General features: G+C 36.1%; 1 protein-coding gene across 5 annotated transcripts in view; it reads right to left on the reverse strand.

The window, feature by feature from the left end:
* MEF2A (myocyte enhancer factor 2A) overlaps nt 1-14,513 on the reverse strand; it is a 170,271-nt gene that overhangs the window by 15,656 nt on the left and 140,102 nt on the right. For all 5 annotated transcript variants that reach the window (XM_081228555.1, XM_081228559.1, XM_081228557.1 and 2 more), the window contains one exon: nt 14,214-14,401. In XM_081228555.1, the coding sequence (XP_081084681.1) occupies nt 14,214-14,401 (188 nt within the window). The remainder of the gene's footprint in view (nt 1-14,213; nt 14,402-14,513) is intronic.

A 14,513-nucleotide genomic window follows, 5' to 3' on the forward strand; every position in this document is an offset into this window, starting at 1 on the left:
TTGTTTTTTTGATATTGAGCTGCATGAATTGCTTGTACATTTTGGAGATTAATCCTTTGTTGCTTCATTTGCAAATATTGCTCCCATTCTGAGGGTGGTCTTTTCATCTTGTTTATGGTTTTCTTTGCTGTGCAAAAGCTTTTAAATTTCATTAGGTCCCATTTGCTTGTTTTTATTTCCATTTCTCTAGGAGGTGGGTCAAAAAGGATCTTTCTGTGATTTATGTCATAGAGTTTTCTGCCTATGTTTTCCTCTAAGAGTTTGATAGTGTCTGGCCTTACATTTAGGTCTTTAATCCATTTTGAGTTTATTTTTGTATACAGTGTTAGGGAGTGTTCTAATTTCATTCTTTTACACGTAGCTGTCCAGTTTTCCCAGCACCACTTATTGAAGAGACTGTCTTTTCTCCACTGTATATTCTTGCCTCCTTCATCAAAATAAGGTGACCATATGTGTGTGGGTTTAATCTCTGGGCTTTCTATGCTGTTCCATTTATCTGTATTTCTATTTTTGTGCCAGTACCATCTGTCTTGATTACTGTAGCTTTGTAGTATAGTCTGAAGTCCGGGAGCCTGATTCCTCCAGCTCCGTTTTTTTTCCTCAAGATTGCTTTGGCTATTCAGGGTCTTTTGTGTTTCCATACAAATTGTGAAATTTTTTGTTCTAGTTCCGTGAAAAATGCCATTGGTAGTTTGACAGGGATTGCACTGAATCTGTAGATTGCTTTGGGTAGTATAGTCATTTTCACAATGTTGATTCTTCCAATCCAAGACCATGGTATATCTCTCCATCTGTTTGTATCATCTTTAATTTTTCATCAGTATCTTATAGTTTTCCGCATACAAGTCTTTTGTCTCCTTAGGTAGGTTTATTCCTAGGTATTTTATTCTTTTTGTTGCAGTGGTAAATGGGAGTGTTTCCTTAATTTCTCTTTCAGATTTTTCATCGTGAGTGTATAGAAATGCAGGAAATTTCTGTGCATTAATTTTGTATCCTGCTACTTTACCAAATTCGTTGATTAGCTCTCGTAGTTTTCTGGTAGCATCTTTAGGATTCTCTATGTATAGTATCATGTCATCTGCAAACACTGACAGTTTTACTTCTTTTCCGATTTGGATTCCTTTTATTTCTTTTTCTCCTCGGACTGCTGTGGCTAAAACTTCCAAAACTATGTTGAATAACAGTGGTGAGAGGGTTCAACCTTGTCTTAGAGGAAATGGTTTCTGTTTTTCACCACTGAGAACGATGTTGGCTGTGGGTTTGTCATATACGGCCTTTATTATGTTGAGGTAGGTTCCCTCTATGCCTACTTTCTAGAGAGTTTTTATCATAAATGGGTGTTGAATTTTGTTGAAAGCTTTTTCTGCATCTACTGAGATGATCATATGGTTTTTAGCCTTCAATTTGTTAATATGGTGTATCACATTGATTGATTTGCATATATTGAAGAATCCTTGCATTCCTGGGATAGACCCAACTTGATCGTTGGGTATGATCCATTTAATGTGCTGTTGGGTTCTGTTTGCTAGTGTTTTGTTGAGGAGTTTTGCATCTATGTTCATCATATATTGGCCTGTAGTTTTCTTTTTTTGTGATATCTTTGTCTGCTTTTAGTATCAGGGTGATAGTGGCCTCATAGAATGAGTTTGGGAGTGTTCCTCCCTCTGCTATATTTTCCAAGAGTTTGAGAAGGATAGGTGTTTGCTCTTCTTTGAATGTTTGATAGAATTCACCTGTGAACCCATCTGGTCCTGTGCTTTGGTTTGCTGGCAGACTTTTAATCACAGTTTCAATTTCACTGCTTATGATTGGTCTGTTTATATTTTCTATTTCTTCCTGGTTCAGCCTTGGAAGGTTGTGCTTTTGTAAGAATTTGTGCATTTCTTCAGGTTGTCCATTTTATTGGCATATAGTTGCTTGTAGTAATCCCTCATGATCCTTTGTATTTCTACAGTGTCAGTTGTTACTTCTTTTTCATTTCTAATTCTGTTGATTTAAGTCTTCTCCTTTTTCTTGATGAGTCTGGCTAATGGTTTATCAATTTTGTTTATCTTCTCAAAGAACCAGCTTTTAGTTTTGTTGATCTTCGTTATTGTTTCCTTATTTCTTTTTCATTGATTTCTGATCTGATCTTTATGATTTCTTTCCTTCTGCTAACTTTGGGGTTTTTTGTTCTTCTTTCTCTAATTGCTTTAGGTGTAAGGTTAGGTTGTTTATTTAAGATTTTTCTTGTATCTTGAAGTAGGATTAAATTGCTATAAACTTCCCTCTTAGAACTGCTTTTGCTTTTGCTGCATCCCATAGGTTTTGGGTTCTGTTTTCATCATCATTTGTTTCTAGGTATTTTTTGATTTCTCTTTGTTTTCTTCAGTGATCTCTTGGTTATTTAGTAGAGTACTGTTTAGCCTCCATGTGTTTGCATTTTTTAGTTTTTTTCCTGTAATTGATATCTAGTCTCATAGCATTGTGGTCAGAAAAGATACTTGTTATGATTTCAATTTTCTTAAATTTACCGAGGCTTGATTTGTGACCCAAGATATGATCTAGCCTGGAGAATGTTCCATGAGCACTTGAGAAGAAATTGTGTTCTGTTGTTTTTGGATGGAATGTCCTATAAATATCACTTAAGGCTATCTTATCTATGTGACATTTAAAGCTTGTGTTTCCTTATTTATTTTCTGTTTGGATCAGCTGTCCATTGGTGAAAGTGGGGTGTAAAGTCCCCTGCTATGATTGTGTTACTGTCGATTTCCCCTTTTATGGCTGTTAGCATTTGCCTTCTGTATTGAGGTGCTCCTATGTCGGGTCCATAAATATTTATAATTGTTATATCTTCTTCTTGGATTGATCCCTTGATCAGTATGTAGTGTCCTTCTCTGTCTCTTGTAATAGTCTTTATTTTAAAGTCTGTTTTGTCTGATATGAGAATTGCTACTCCAGCTTTCTTTTGATTTCCATTTGCATGGAATTTCTTTTTCCATCCCTCACTTTCAGTCTGTATGTGTCCCTTGGTCTGAAGTGGGTCTCTTGTAGACAGCATATATATGGGTCTTGTTTTTGTATCCATTCAGCCAGTCTATGTCTTTTGATTGGAGCATTTAATCCATTTACATTTAAGGTAATTATCGATATGTATGTTCCTATTACCATTTTCTTAATTGTTTTGGGTTTGTTTTCGAAGGTTTTTTTCCTTCATTCGTGTTTCCTGCCTAGAGAAGTTCCTTCAGCATTTATTGTAAAGCTGGTTTGGTGGTGCTGAATTCTCTTAACTTTTACTTGTCTGTAAAGGTTTTAATTTCTCTGTCAAATCTGAATGAGATCTTTGCTGGGTAGAGTAATCTTGGTTGTAGGTTTTTTCCTTTCATCACTTTAATTACATTCTGCCACTCCTTTCTGGCTTGCAGAATTTCTGTTGAAAGAGCTGTTAACCTTATGGGGATTCCTTTGTATGTTATTTGTTGCTTTTCCCTTGCTGCTTTTAATATTTTTCTTTGTATTTAAATTTTGATACTTTGATTAATATGTGTCTTGGCGTGTTTCTCCTTGGATTTATCCTGTATGGGACTCTCTGCGCTTCCTGGACTTGATTGACTATTGCCTTTCCCATGTTAGGGAAGTTTTTAACTATAATCTCTTCACATATTTTCTCAGACCCTTTCTTTTTCTCTTCTACTTCTGGGACCCCTATAATTCGAATGTTGGTGCATTTAATATGGTCCCTGAGGTCTCTGAGACTGTCCTCAATTCTTTTCATTCTTTTTTCTTTATTCTGCTCTGTGGTAGTTATTTCCACTATTTTATCTTTCAGGTCACTTATCCGTTCTTCTGCCTCAGTTATTCTGCTATTGATTCCTTCTAGAGAATTTTAAATTTCATTTCTTGTGTTGTTCATCGTTGTTTGTGGGCTCTTTAGTTCCTCTAGGTCCTTGTTAAACGTTTCTTGTATTTTCTCTTGTATCCAAGAGATTGGATCATCTTTACTATCATCATTCTGAATTCTTTTTCAGGAATACTGTCTATTTTCTCTTCATTTGTTTGGTCTGGTGGGTTTTTACCTTGCTCCTTCATGTGCTGCGTACTTCTCTGTCTTCTCTTTTTGTTTAACGTACTGTGTTTGGGGTCTCCTTTTTGCAGGCTGCAGGTTCGTAGTTCCCATTGTTTTTGGTGTCTGTCCCCAGTGGGTGAGGTTGCTTCAGTGGCTTGTGTAGGCTTCCTGGTGGAGGGGACTAGTGCCTGTGTTCTAGTGGGTGGGGCTGGATCTTGTCTTTCTGGTGGGCAGGGCTGCGTCCAGTGGTGTGTTTTGGGGTGTCTGTGAAATTAGTATGATTTTAGGCAGCCTCTCTGCTAATGGGTGATGTTGTGTTTCTGTCTTGCTAGTTGTTTGGCATGAGGCGTCCAGCACGGGAGCTTGCTGGCTGTTGGGTGGAGCTGGGTCTTAGTGTTGAGACGGTAATCTCTGGGAGAGCGCTCGCTGATTGATATTACATGGGGCCAGGAGGTCTCTGATGGTCCAATGTCCTGAACTCGGCTCTCCCACCTCCGAGGCTCAGGCCAGTGCGCCAAGACCCTGTCAGCCACACAGCTGTTGACGAATATGAGAAATATGAGCTCCCTGAACTGTTGAAGCAGATTTAGGTGCTGTCTCTGAAATGTTATTCTTGTGAGAATCTTCCATAATCAACTGTGCCTCTATGTATGTATTTTTAACTTTGTATTCTGAAATAGTTTTAGGCTTAGAGAGCAGCTGCAAAGAGAGCACACCACCACACACCTCATCCAGTTGCCCCCAAAGTTAACACCATGAAGAAACAAGATGCAGTTGTCAAAATTGCATGTAGTAGTAACCAAAGCTATAGACTTTCCTTGGGTTTCAGTCTTTTCATGAATGTCTTTTTTCTGGTCCTGGATCAGATCCTGCATCTCACATGCCTTTAGCTGTCATGTATCCTTAGTCTCCACTGGTCTCCACAGTTCCCTCAGTCTTTCCTTGTTTTTCATAACTGACTTTGACAACTTTGGAAGAGTACTGGTCAGGTACCTTGGAGATCATCCTTCAGTTTGGGTCTGTCTGATATTTTCTCAGTTAGACAGACAGCATGGACTTTTGGTAGACCACCAGGGGTGACGTGATTCTCTTAGCACATGGTATCAAAAGACGCATGTCATCCCATTACCAGTGATGTTAACCTTGATCTTCTGGTTAAGGTAGTGTCTTCCAGGATTCTCCACTATAAAATCACTATTTTTCTTTTTGTAATCAATGATTATTTGGGGAGAGACATTCTGAGATTTATTAAATACCCCATTTCTCCTTAAATTTTTGCTAATTTTAGCATTCATCCATTGACTTTGCCTTCAAGGTCTGCACTGTGGTGTTAATAATGATGATTTGCCATTTCTCTCATTCTTTCTACCTGTATTAATTAGAATTCTTCTCTAAGGAAGAGTTGTCCCTTCTCCATTTATTCAATCAATTACTTAGTAACAGTCTCAGTATTTTTAATTCTTTTATTCTTCTTGTGTTATAATCCAATAATATTGTTATTTATTTTGTTGCTTAAATTGTTCTAGATCTGGCCACTGGGAGCTCCTCTGAAAGGTTGGGTTCCTCTGACTTTTGACATACATTTCCTTATACTCTGGCACCTTTGGCTCACTGTGTATTTTCCTGACCCTAGCTCTACAATCAATCACTTCTCCAAGGAGTCTTGATTCTTTTTATTGGAGAATGGTGTTTAGAAACTACGATCTGAGTGCGAGGTGTGCTCAGTTACCAGGTGTCATTGTTTTAAGACCCTCTCAGCAGTTACAGCTAGGAAATATATGATGTATACGAATTCATGTGTATACAACATCTATCTCTGTATCTATCTATCTGTCTATCTATCTATCTGTATATATGTTAAAAAAAAAAGTTCATACTGAAACCTCCAACTACAACCCTGAAAAACAGGGTTCTTTATAGCCTTCCCCACCCACACTGCTTAATTGTAAGTTTTTTTCTCAAGAAACCTGGCTTTCTTTATCTACAATGTATAGTAGTTGCTTGTTTAAGGGTGTGTATGTGTGTAACAAATTTACCATCTTGAGCACCGTGATTTCATGCAATTTTTTTTGGTCTCCGTACTTATGGTATCCAGTCAGAACAGTTTCCAAAGTTATTTAGAGCAGCTCTTTCTTCCTCATCCCCTTCAGTATCATCATATCACTCATTTGTAATAATATTATATTCACGTATCATGGTCTGTATTTCATCTTGGGTTCCCCTGGAATCCTGGTTGACTTTTTTTAATGGAATATAGTAAAAAAAAAATCACTCTTTGTATTTTACAGTTTTGTAGGTTTTAACAAAAGCATAGATTAATGTATCTAACAGTACAGTATCACAGATAGTTCCATCCCCTCAAAAATTCCCTTATACTACCCCTTTTGTATTCAACTCCTCTCCCCACCCCTGGCAACCACTTATCTGTTTTGCATTTTCCATTATGAAATATAAATGTAATCATATATATACTATGTAGTCTTTGGGATCTGGCTTCTTTCAATTAGCAAGATTCATTTAAGATTCATTTATATTGTTGTGAATAAATACTTCATCCCTTTTGTATTACTGAGCAATATTCTTTTGTATGGATGTACCAGAGTGTGTATACCCATTTATCTGCTGGAAGGACATCTGGGTTGTTCTCACTTTTGGGAGATTATGAAAAATATAAGTTTTTTATATAAGCATGGTTTTCAATTCACTTGAGTAAATACTCTAGGAGCAGAATCGTTGGGTTGTATGACAAGTATATATTTAACTTTATAAGAAGTTGCCAAACTGTTTTCCAAAGTAGCTGTACCATTTTGAATTCCAAGCAGGAATACATGAGAATTCTTGTTGCTCTGCATCCTCACCAGAACTTGGCATTTTTAGTTTTTTGGTTTTGTTTTTGTAATTTTAGTCATTCTAACAGGTGTGTAGTTGTGTCATTCTGGATAAAAATCTTTTACTAGATAGGTGATTTTGCAAATATTCTCTCCTTATCTGTAGATTGTCTTTTTATTCTCTGAACAGGGCCTTTTCATGGAGTGAAACTTAAATTTTGTTAAATAGCAATATATCAATTTTTTCTTTATGGATCATGCTTTTGATGTTGTAATTCTCCAATGTTTTCTTCTAGAAGTTTCAGAGTTTTGTGTTTTACATTTGGATCTATAATACATTTTGAGTTAATTTTTGTATAAGCCATGAATTACACATCGAGGTTCTGTTTTTGCATATGGATGCTAAATTGCTGCAGCCCCATTAGTTGTACTGACTATCCTTACTCCACTGAATTGCCTTACTACCTTTGTAAAGAACCAACTGAATATATTTGTGTGGGTCTATTTTCTGGGCTCTCTGTTTTGTTCTTTGACCTATGTGCTCATCTTTTTGCCAGTATCACACATTATTATTGTAGCTTTATTGTAGGTATTGAAACCAGTTAGTCTTAGTCTTCCTATTTTGTTCTCTTTCAAAATTGTTTTGGCCAGTGTAGTTCCTTTGCCTTTCCATACATATTTTAGAATTGGCTTGTTGATATCTACAAAAAACCTTGCTGTGTTTAATCTGTTGACCAATTTAGGAAGAAGTGACATCTTGACAAAATTGAGTCTTCAAACCCATTAATATGGTATCTCTCTCTATTCATTTGGCTCTTTGATTTCTTTCAACAATGTTTTGTAATTTTAGCATGAAAATCATGCAAATGTTTGGTGAGATTTGTAGGCATTTTTTGAGTAATATTTAAATGGTATTTTAAAATTTCATATTCCAATTGTTCACTGGAAGTTTTTTTGTAGGTTCTTTTATGCTTTTCTACATAAATACTATCTTCTGTGAACAGAGGCACTTTAATTTCTTTCTTCCCAGTGTGTATACATTGTATTTATTTTTATTGCCTTACTGTTTCATCTAGGACTTCCAGTACAGTGTTGGATATGAGTGGTGAGAATAAACAACACTGTCTAGTTCCTAATATTATTTTACCAAAAGACTGTTTCCCCCTTATTAGGTATACTAGTTGTAGAATTTCTGGAAATACTCTTTATTAGGTTAAAAACTTCCTTTCTTCTCCTAGTTTGATGAAAGTTACTTTTATTATGAATAAAAGTTGAATTCTGTTAACATGGTAAATTATATTGATGAATTTTCAAATTTAGAATCAGCCTTGTATTCCTGAAATGAAACCCACTTGGTCTTAATATATTATCCTTTCTAGTATACTGATGAATTTATTTACTAATAAACTAATATTTGTTGAGGACTTTATGTCTAGAGTTCATGAGGGATACTGGCTTATACTTTTTTTGTAATGTCTTATTCTGATTTGTATTAGAGTAATGCTGGTCTAATACAATGAGTTGAAAGGTGTTCCCTCCTGAGACTTCCCTCGTGGTGCAGTGGATAAGAATCCGCCTGCCAATGCAGGGGACACGGATTCGATCCCTGGTCTGGGAAGATCCCACATGCCATGAAGCAACTAAGCCTGTGCGCCACAACTACTGAGCCTGTGCTCTAGAGCCCGTGAGCCACAACTACTGAGCCTGCTGGTCTAGAGACCGTGCTCCACAACAAGAGAAGCCACCGCAAGGAGAAGCCCGTGCACCGCAACAAAGAGTAGCCCCCCCCTTGCCAAAACTAGAGAAAGCCTACGTGCAGCAACCCAATGCAGCCAAAATAAATAAATAAATAAAATTAAATCTTAAAAAAAAAGAAAAGGTGTTCCCTCCTTGCCTCTATTCTGAAAGAAATTATGTAGAATTGATATCATTTCTTCTTAAATGTTTGGCAGAATTTGGCAGTAAAGCTCTCTGCATTTGGAGTTTTTTGGGGGAAGGTTTTAAAACTAGGAATTCAGTTTCTTTAATAGATACTTACTATTTAGGTTAACTATTTCTTCTTCAGTGAGTCTGAAAATTCTTTGGTAATTTGTATTTTTCAAAGAATTTACCCATATCATCTAAACTATCAAATCTATTAGAATAGAGTTGTTTGTAGTATTCCCCTTGCCCCCTTTTTAAGTTGTAGTGTTGTTTTGTTTTTAGATTAGCTGTTATACAATAATTGTTTGTAGTATTATTCTGTAGCTTATCTTCTGTACAATAATCGTTTGCAGTATCTTTTAGTGTCTTTTGGGTTATGTAACCTCTTTCATTCTTAATATTGATAACTTGTGTTCTTCTCTTTTTCTTCAGTAACCTTGGCTAGAAATTTAGCAGTTTTATTGATCTTAAAAAACAGCCTTTGGTTTGATTCCTTTTCTCTACAGTCTTTATGTTTTAAGTTTTGTTAATTTCTGCTCCTCATTTTTTTCTTTTCTTCTGGTTCCTTTGGGTTAAGTCTTCTTTCCCTAGTTTCTTAAAGTAAAAGCTTACCGATTTAGGAACATCGTCTTTTCTAATATAAATGTTTAATGCTATGAATTTCCCCTCTCAATGCTACCCTAGGTGGTCCCTAAAATTCTGATATGCTATATATATATATATATATATATATATTTCAAATTTTCCCTTGAGATTTCCTCTTACATCCATGAGTTATTTAAAAGTATGTTATTTAATTTCTATATGTGGAGATTTTCCTGTTGTCTTCCTGTTATTGATTTTATTATGCTCAGAGACTGTAATTTGTATGATTGAAATTTGCTAAGGTTTGTTTTATGGCACAGGATATGGTCTAAATTGCTGAATGTACCAAGTGCCCTTAAGAAGAATGTGTGTTCTGCTATGTGAAGTGAAGTGTTCTATAACTGTCTCTTACGTCAGGTTGGTTGAATATTGCTCAGGTCACCTAAACCCCTAACTGATATTTCTGCCTACTTGTTCTATCAATTACTGAGAGAAGAGTGTTGAAGGTTCCAACTACAATTGTGGATTTTTCTCTTCCACCTTTTGGTTGTATCAATTTTTGCTTTATGTATCTTGAAGGTGTGCTGTTAGGCGCATACACATTAAAGATACTTATTTCTTGGAATATGGACTATGTAATATCCTTCTTTATCCTTGATAATATTCCTTATTGTGAAGTCTACATTGCCTGAAATTAATATGGCTACACTAGCTTTCTTTTGGTTAATGTTTGCATGGTATATTTTTTTCCATCCTTTTACCTATGTCTTTATATTTAAAGTGGGGTTCTTATAGACAGTGTACTGTATGATCTTCCTGTTTTAACCAATCTGACATTTTGTCTTTTAACTGATGTTTATGACCACGTTTTCTTGTATAGTTGGATTAAAACTCTATAATCTTGCTAGCTGTATTTCATTTGTTCCATCTGTTCTTTATTATTCTCTTTTTCTCCCATTTCTTGGACTACTGGAGCATATTTTATGTTTCTGTTTTATCTCCTCTATTGACTTATTTATACCTCTTTTTATTTCCTATAGCTGTACTAGGGTTTACAATATACATCTTCAGTTAATTGGAGTTCACCTTCAAATATACACCTCATCATGTGTAAAGACCTACAACAGTATATTTCTAATCCCTCTGCCGTCATTTTATTTTTACATATGCTATAAACACAGAAGTCATTGCCACTATTTTTGCTTTAGAAAGCCAATTATCTTTTGGGGCAAGTAAGAAGAGGGAAAACACCCAGATCTTGGTTTCTAATATCATTCTCCAATAAAAGGAACCAAGGTTCCTCAGAGAAATGCCTGATTCCAGGACTGGGGCATGAAATACACAAGATGAGCCTGGAGCATTCTGTAGTAACCAGAAAATAAAATAGTAACCCCCACTTTCCTCCCTGCCAAAAGAACCCCACAAAGATGAGGGTACATAAAAGGGGCACAGGAACCATTTGAACAGTCCTCAACAGCTAAAGCTGGAAAAATTTGAGCAACAGGATAAACTAATATTGGTATTGATAGAATCATATATTAACAGAATTTAGTATTATTATAACCCAAAGTATAAAATAAATGTCCACGAGTCCATATTAATATTCGCTATAAATAAGTGATTAAATAAATGAGAGAGAACAGATAAGTCACCTGTGCAGAAGAACTACAAATAATGTATGTAGATAGTCTGCCCTCAAGGAGGTAGGAGAATAACCCCCACTCCTCCTTAGGTGTGGGCCTTGCACAGTGAATTCCTTCCACAGAGGACAGTATGGGAAGGGGGAAAAGAGTAGCCAGTGAAATACTACACCAGCAAGATGACCAAAGTGACCAACAGTCATGTTGATAGTATGTACCCTTGTTATAATGTGATGAAAACAGCACTTCAGTTCCACAGCCTTCCTCCCCCAAACACATAACACCGGTCTAATCATGAGAAAAACATCAGAAAAAACACAATTTAGGTACATTCTTCAACATATCTGACCAATACTCAGAACTGTCAAGGTCATTAAAGTAAAGTCTTAGAGAAACTATCACAGCCAAGAAGAGCCTGAAGAGACATGACTACTAAATGCAATGTTGTATTCCTGGATTGGATTCCAGAACAGAAAAAGACATGGGGTTAACAACTAAGGGTATTCTAATAAAGTGTAGACTTTAGTTAATAATAATGTATCAATATGGGTTCATCAGTTGTAACAAATGTACCATACTAATGTAAGATGTTAACAGCAGGAAAAATTGGGTGTGCAGCATATGGGAACTTTCTGTACTACCTTTGCAATCTTTGTATAAATTTATAACTGTTCTAAAATTAAAGTTTATCAAATGAAGGACAAAATGAATTTTATTTTATCTTCATTTATTCCATTTCCATTGTTATTTATTTCTTTGTATAGACCCAAGACTTTGCTGGTAGCGTATTCCTTCTTCCAAAGGAAATCCTTTAACATTTCTTGTAGAGTATGTCTGCTGGCAATAAATTCCCACTATTTATTTTTGAGAATGTCTTTATTTCTCTTTCATTTCTTGAAAGATATTTTTGCTGGGTACAGAATTCTAGGTTGAAAGTTTTTTGGGTTTTGTTTTAATTTCAGCACTTTAGATTACTCCACTGTTTTGTAGCTTGCATAGTTTCTGAAAAGAAGTATGGTATAAATTCTTATCTTCATTCCTCTGTATATTTATGTCTCTTTTCCCTGGATGCCTTTACGATTTTCCTCTTTGTCTTCTGCTTTTAGCAGTCTGAGTGTGTGTGTGTTTGGTGTTGGTTATTATTTCTTCAAACACATTTCTTCTGCTCTGTTCTCTCTCTCTTCTCTTTTTGGAATTCTAGTTATAAACATGTTAAATCATCTGAAAAAGCCCCATAAATATTAGAGGCTTTGTTCTGTTTTTTTTTGTTTTGACTCTTCTCTTTATACTTCAGTTTGGGTAATTCCTACTGACATGAAGACCTGTAGCAGGTCTTTCCTCCTGCTAGGCCTTTAGTGCAGAGTTTGAGTTAATTTAATTAAGAACTGGGCTGGGTTTGAGCTTCACTGTTGCTATGGTTACCCTCCGTGTATCCACCACAGGCCTCAAATCCCTCTGGTGGGAATGGAAGATTGGCTGGCTAGAGGTTTTTTGTTTACTTGTTTTTTCCCCAAAGACTGCTCATTTTCAGTTTTAAGCCTTCCCCTTTGTGCTATGCCTCAGGCTGCAGCCTTCTCAGAAATTCTGTTATGTTCATGACATTGTTCCTGCTCCTCCACCATGGACTGAGTTTTCCTTTTCCATTTCCCCAGATACAATGGGAATTCACCAATACCTAAGGATGACCATTTATGTCATTCATCTCCTCACAGATTAAGACTTCTGTTCCATAGGAGTGAAAGGGGAAAAGGTCCCAGGCAAAACTTTTTGCCCCTACTGCAGTGGCTGCTCTTCCCCTCTCTTCCCGTTGTACACCACAGAGGAGACTTTTTCAGGATATTCCCAATTTTTTCTGTGAGCACCCAGTGGGGTTCATGGAGAAAAAGCCTGCAAGAGGGCTTAAGACTCTCCCTACATAGCAGTCCCAGGGGTTTTACAGAGTCCTGCCAGTGAACACTTCGCCTCCAGCAATTCACCAATCACCCTAGCTTAACTCTTATTATCTGTGCCTTGCCCAGATAAAGTCAGTGCTCCAATGTCCTCTCCCTGCAGTATATGTCTCTCCCTAGAGTCTGGGCCAGTTGGTTGCCCTGAAATCTCAGCACTACAATGTGTTCAAGGAAAACTATGAAATTGTTTGTCCAACAATTTTTCAGTGTAAGGCTGGGAGCAAGTTTCCAGTTTTCTGTATCTCTGAATGAAAAAGCACTTTGTTTTTTGACTTAAAGGGTTTTGGTTCTGGCTCTCTTTTGTGCTACCTTGGACCAGTACTAACCTTCCCTTGGTTTCCTTATCTTACCTGCCAAGATCACTGTTTGAGAATCAAATGATACAATGCATATAAAGATGTTTGGGAATCTATAAATCATTATACAATGTAGAATTATTATCTAGAGCCTGATAGCATTACTTTCACTTAGCTAACAATCATATGGCCAGTTTAGCAGCTGCATAGTAGGAGGACCAACTGACACATCACATTGATTGTTAGTAGTCAAACAGTAGCTAAAATCAGACTGGTTTTAAAACTTGCATATATATTCTAACTTTTTTCTATAGAAAGCTAAGTGGGATAGACATATTTTTCTCTTCTTATAAACACAGGATTCAAAAGCAAATGAGGCTGGAACATTGTTAAGGGCTGGGGTGGGCAGACCTGTATTCTTATAAGAATTAAATGGGAAGGTTATTTGAGAAGGAATAAACAAAAATTATGAGAACAACTCATCCAAGTTTTTATGCATTCTTTCCTATTCTACAATAGTTCTCTTTGGTATGTAGAATTTTCTAACAAATAATTTAGTATTTCTCTTACAGAAAAGTATGTGAAAAAATTACTGAAAGTATGCAGAGCACAGAGAAGAAGTACTTAAGTCAGGTTTAATTTATCAAATTGAGGATGAGATCTCTAAGCAAAGATTCCAGTTTGGTAAATTAAAATTAACATAATAACTTCTCCACATTTAGCTATAATTTTAAATAACCATTAGGTAGATTTATTTCCTGATTTTTCATAATCTGATTTCTGTGTATTTAAAATAGACTTGTCTCTTCAAATGCTAATTTCAAATAGAAATACTCATTAGGAAAAGGTCTAGAGTCTATGGAAGTACAGTAAATTGCAAAGGAGAATATACACTATGTATAAAATACATGTTTTAAAGAATGAAATTGAAGAAAGCTTTAACGTACCAGTGGAGGCATCATGCCCTTGCTTGAAGGGGGGATGACAACTCGAAGATCTGGTTTTCGACTGTTCATTCCAAGACTGCCACCACCTGGAGGAGGGGGAGACTTTGTAGGCATAACTTTGCCTAAACTATTTGCACCAGTAGTTCCAATCAAATTTGGAGAAGCTCTTGAATTTACAAATCCATTCCCTGGAAAAAAGAAATACCATTCATTAACATGAAACAAGTCATTAAAATACTCTGGTACAAATATGATGCAAGTTTTCCCCAGTCCCAGTTTCAAGTGAATTTTATAATAAAA

The sequence above is a fragment of the Mesoplodon bidens genome, assembly GCF_964165515.1.
Source record: "Mesoplodon bidens genome assembly, chromosome: 3".
Taxonomy (NCBI): Eukaryota; Metazoa; Chordata; class Mammalia; order Artiodactyla; family Ziphiidae; genus Mesoplodon; species Mesoplodon bidens.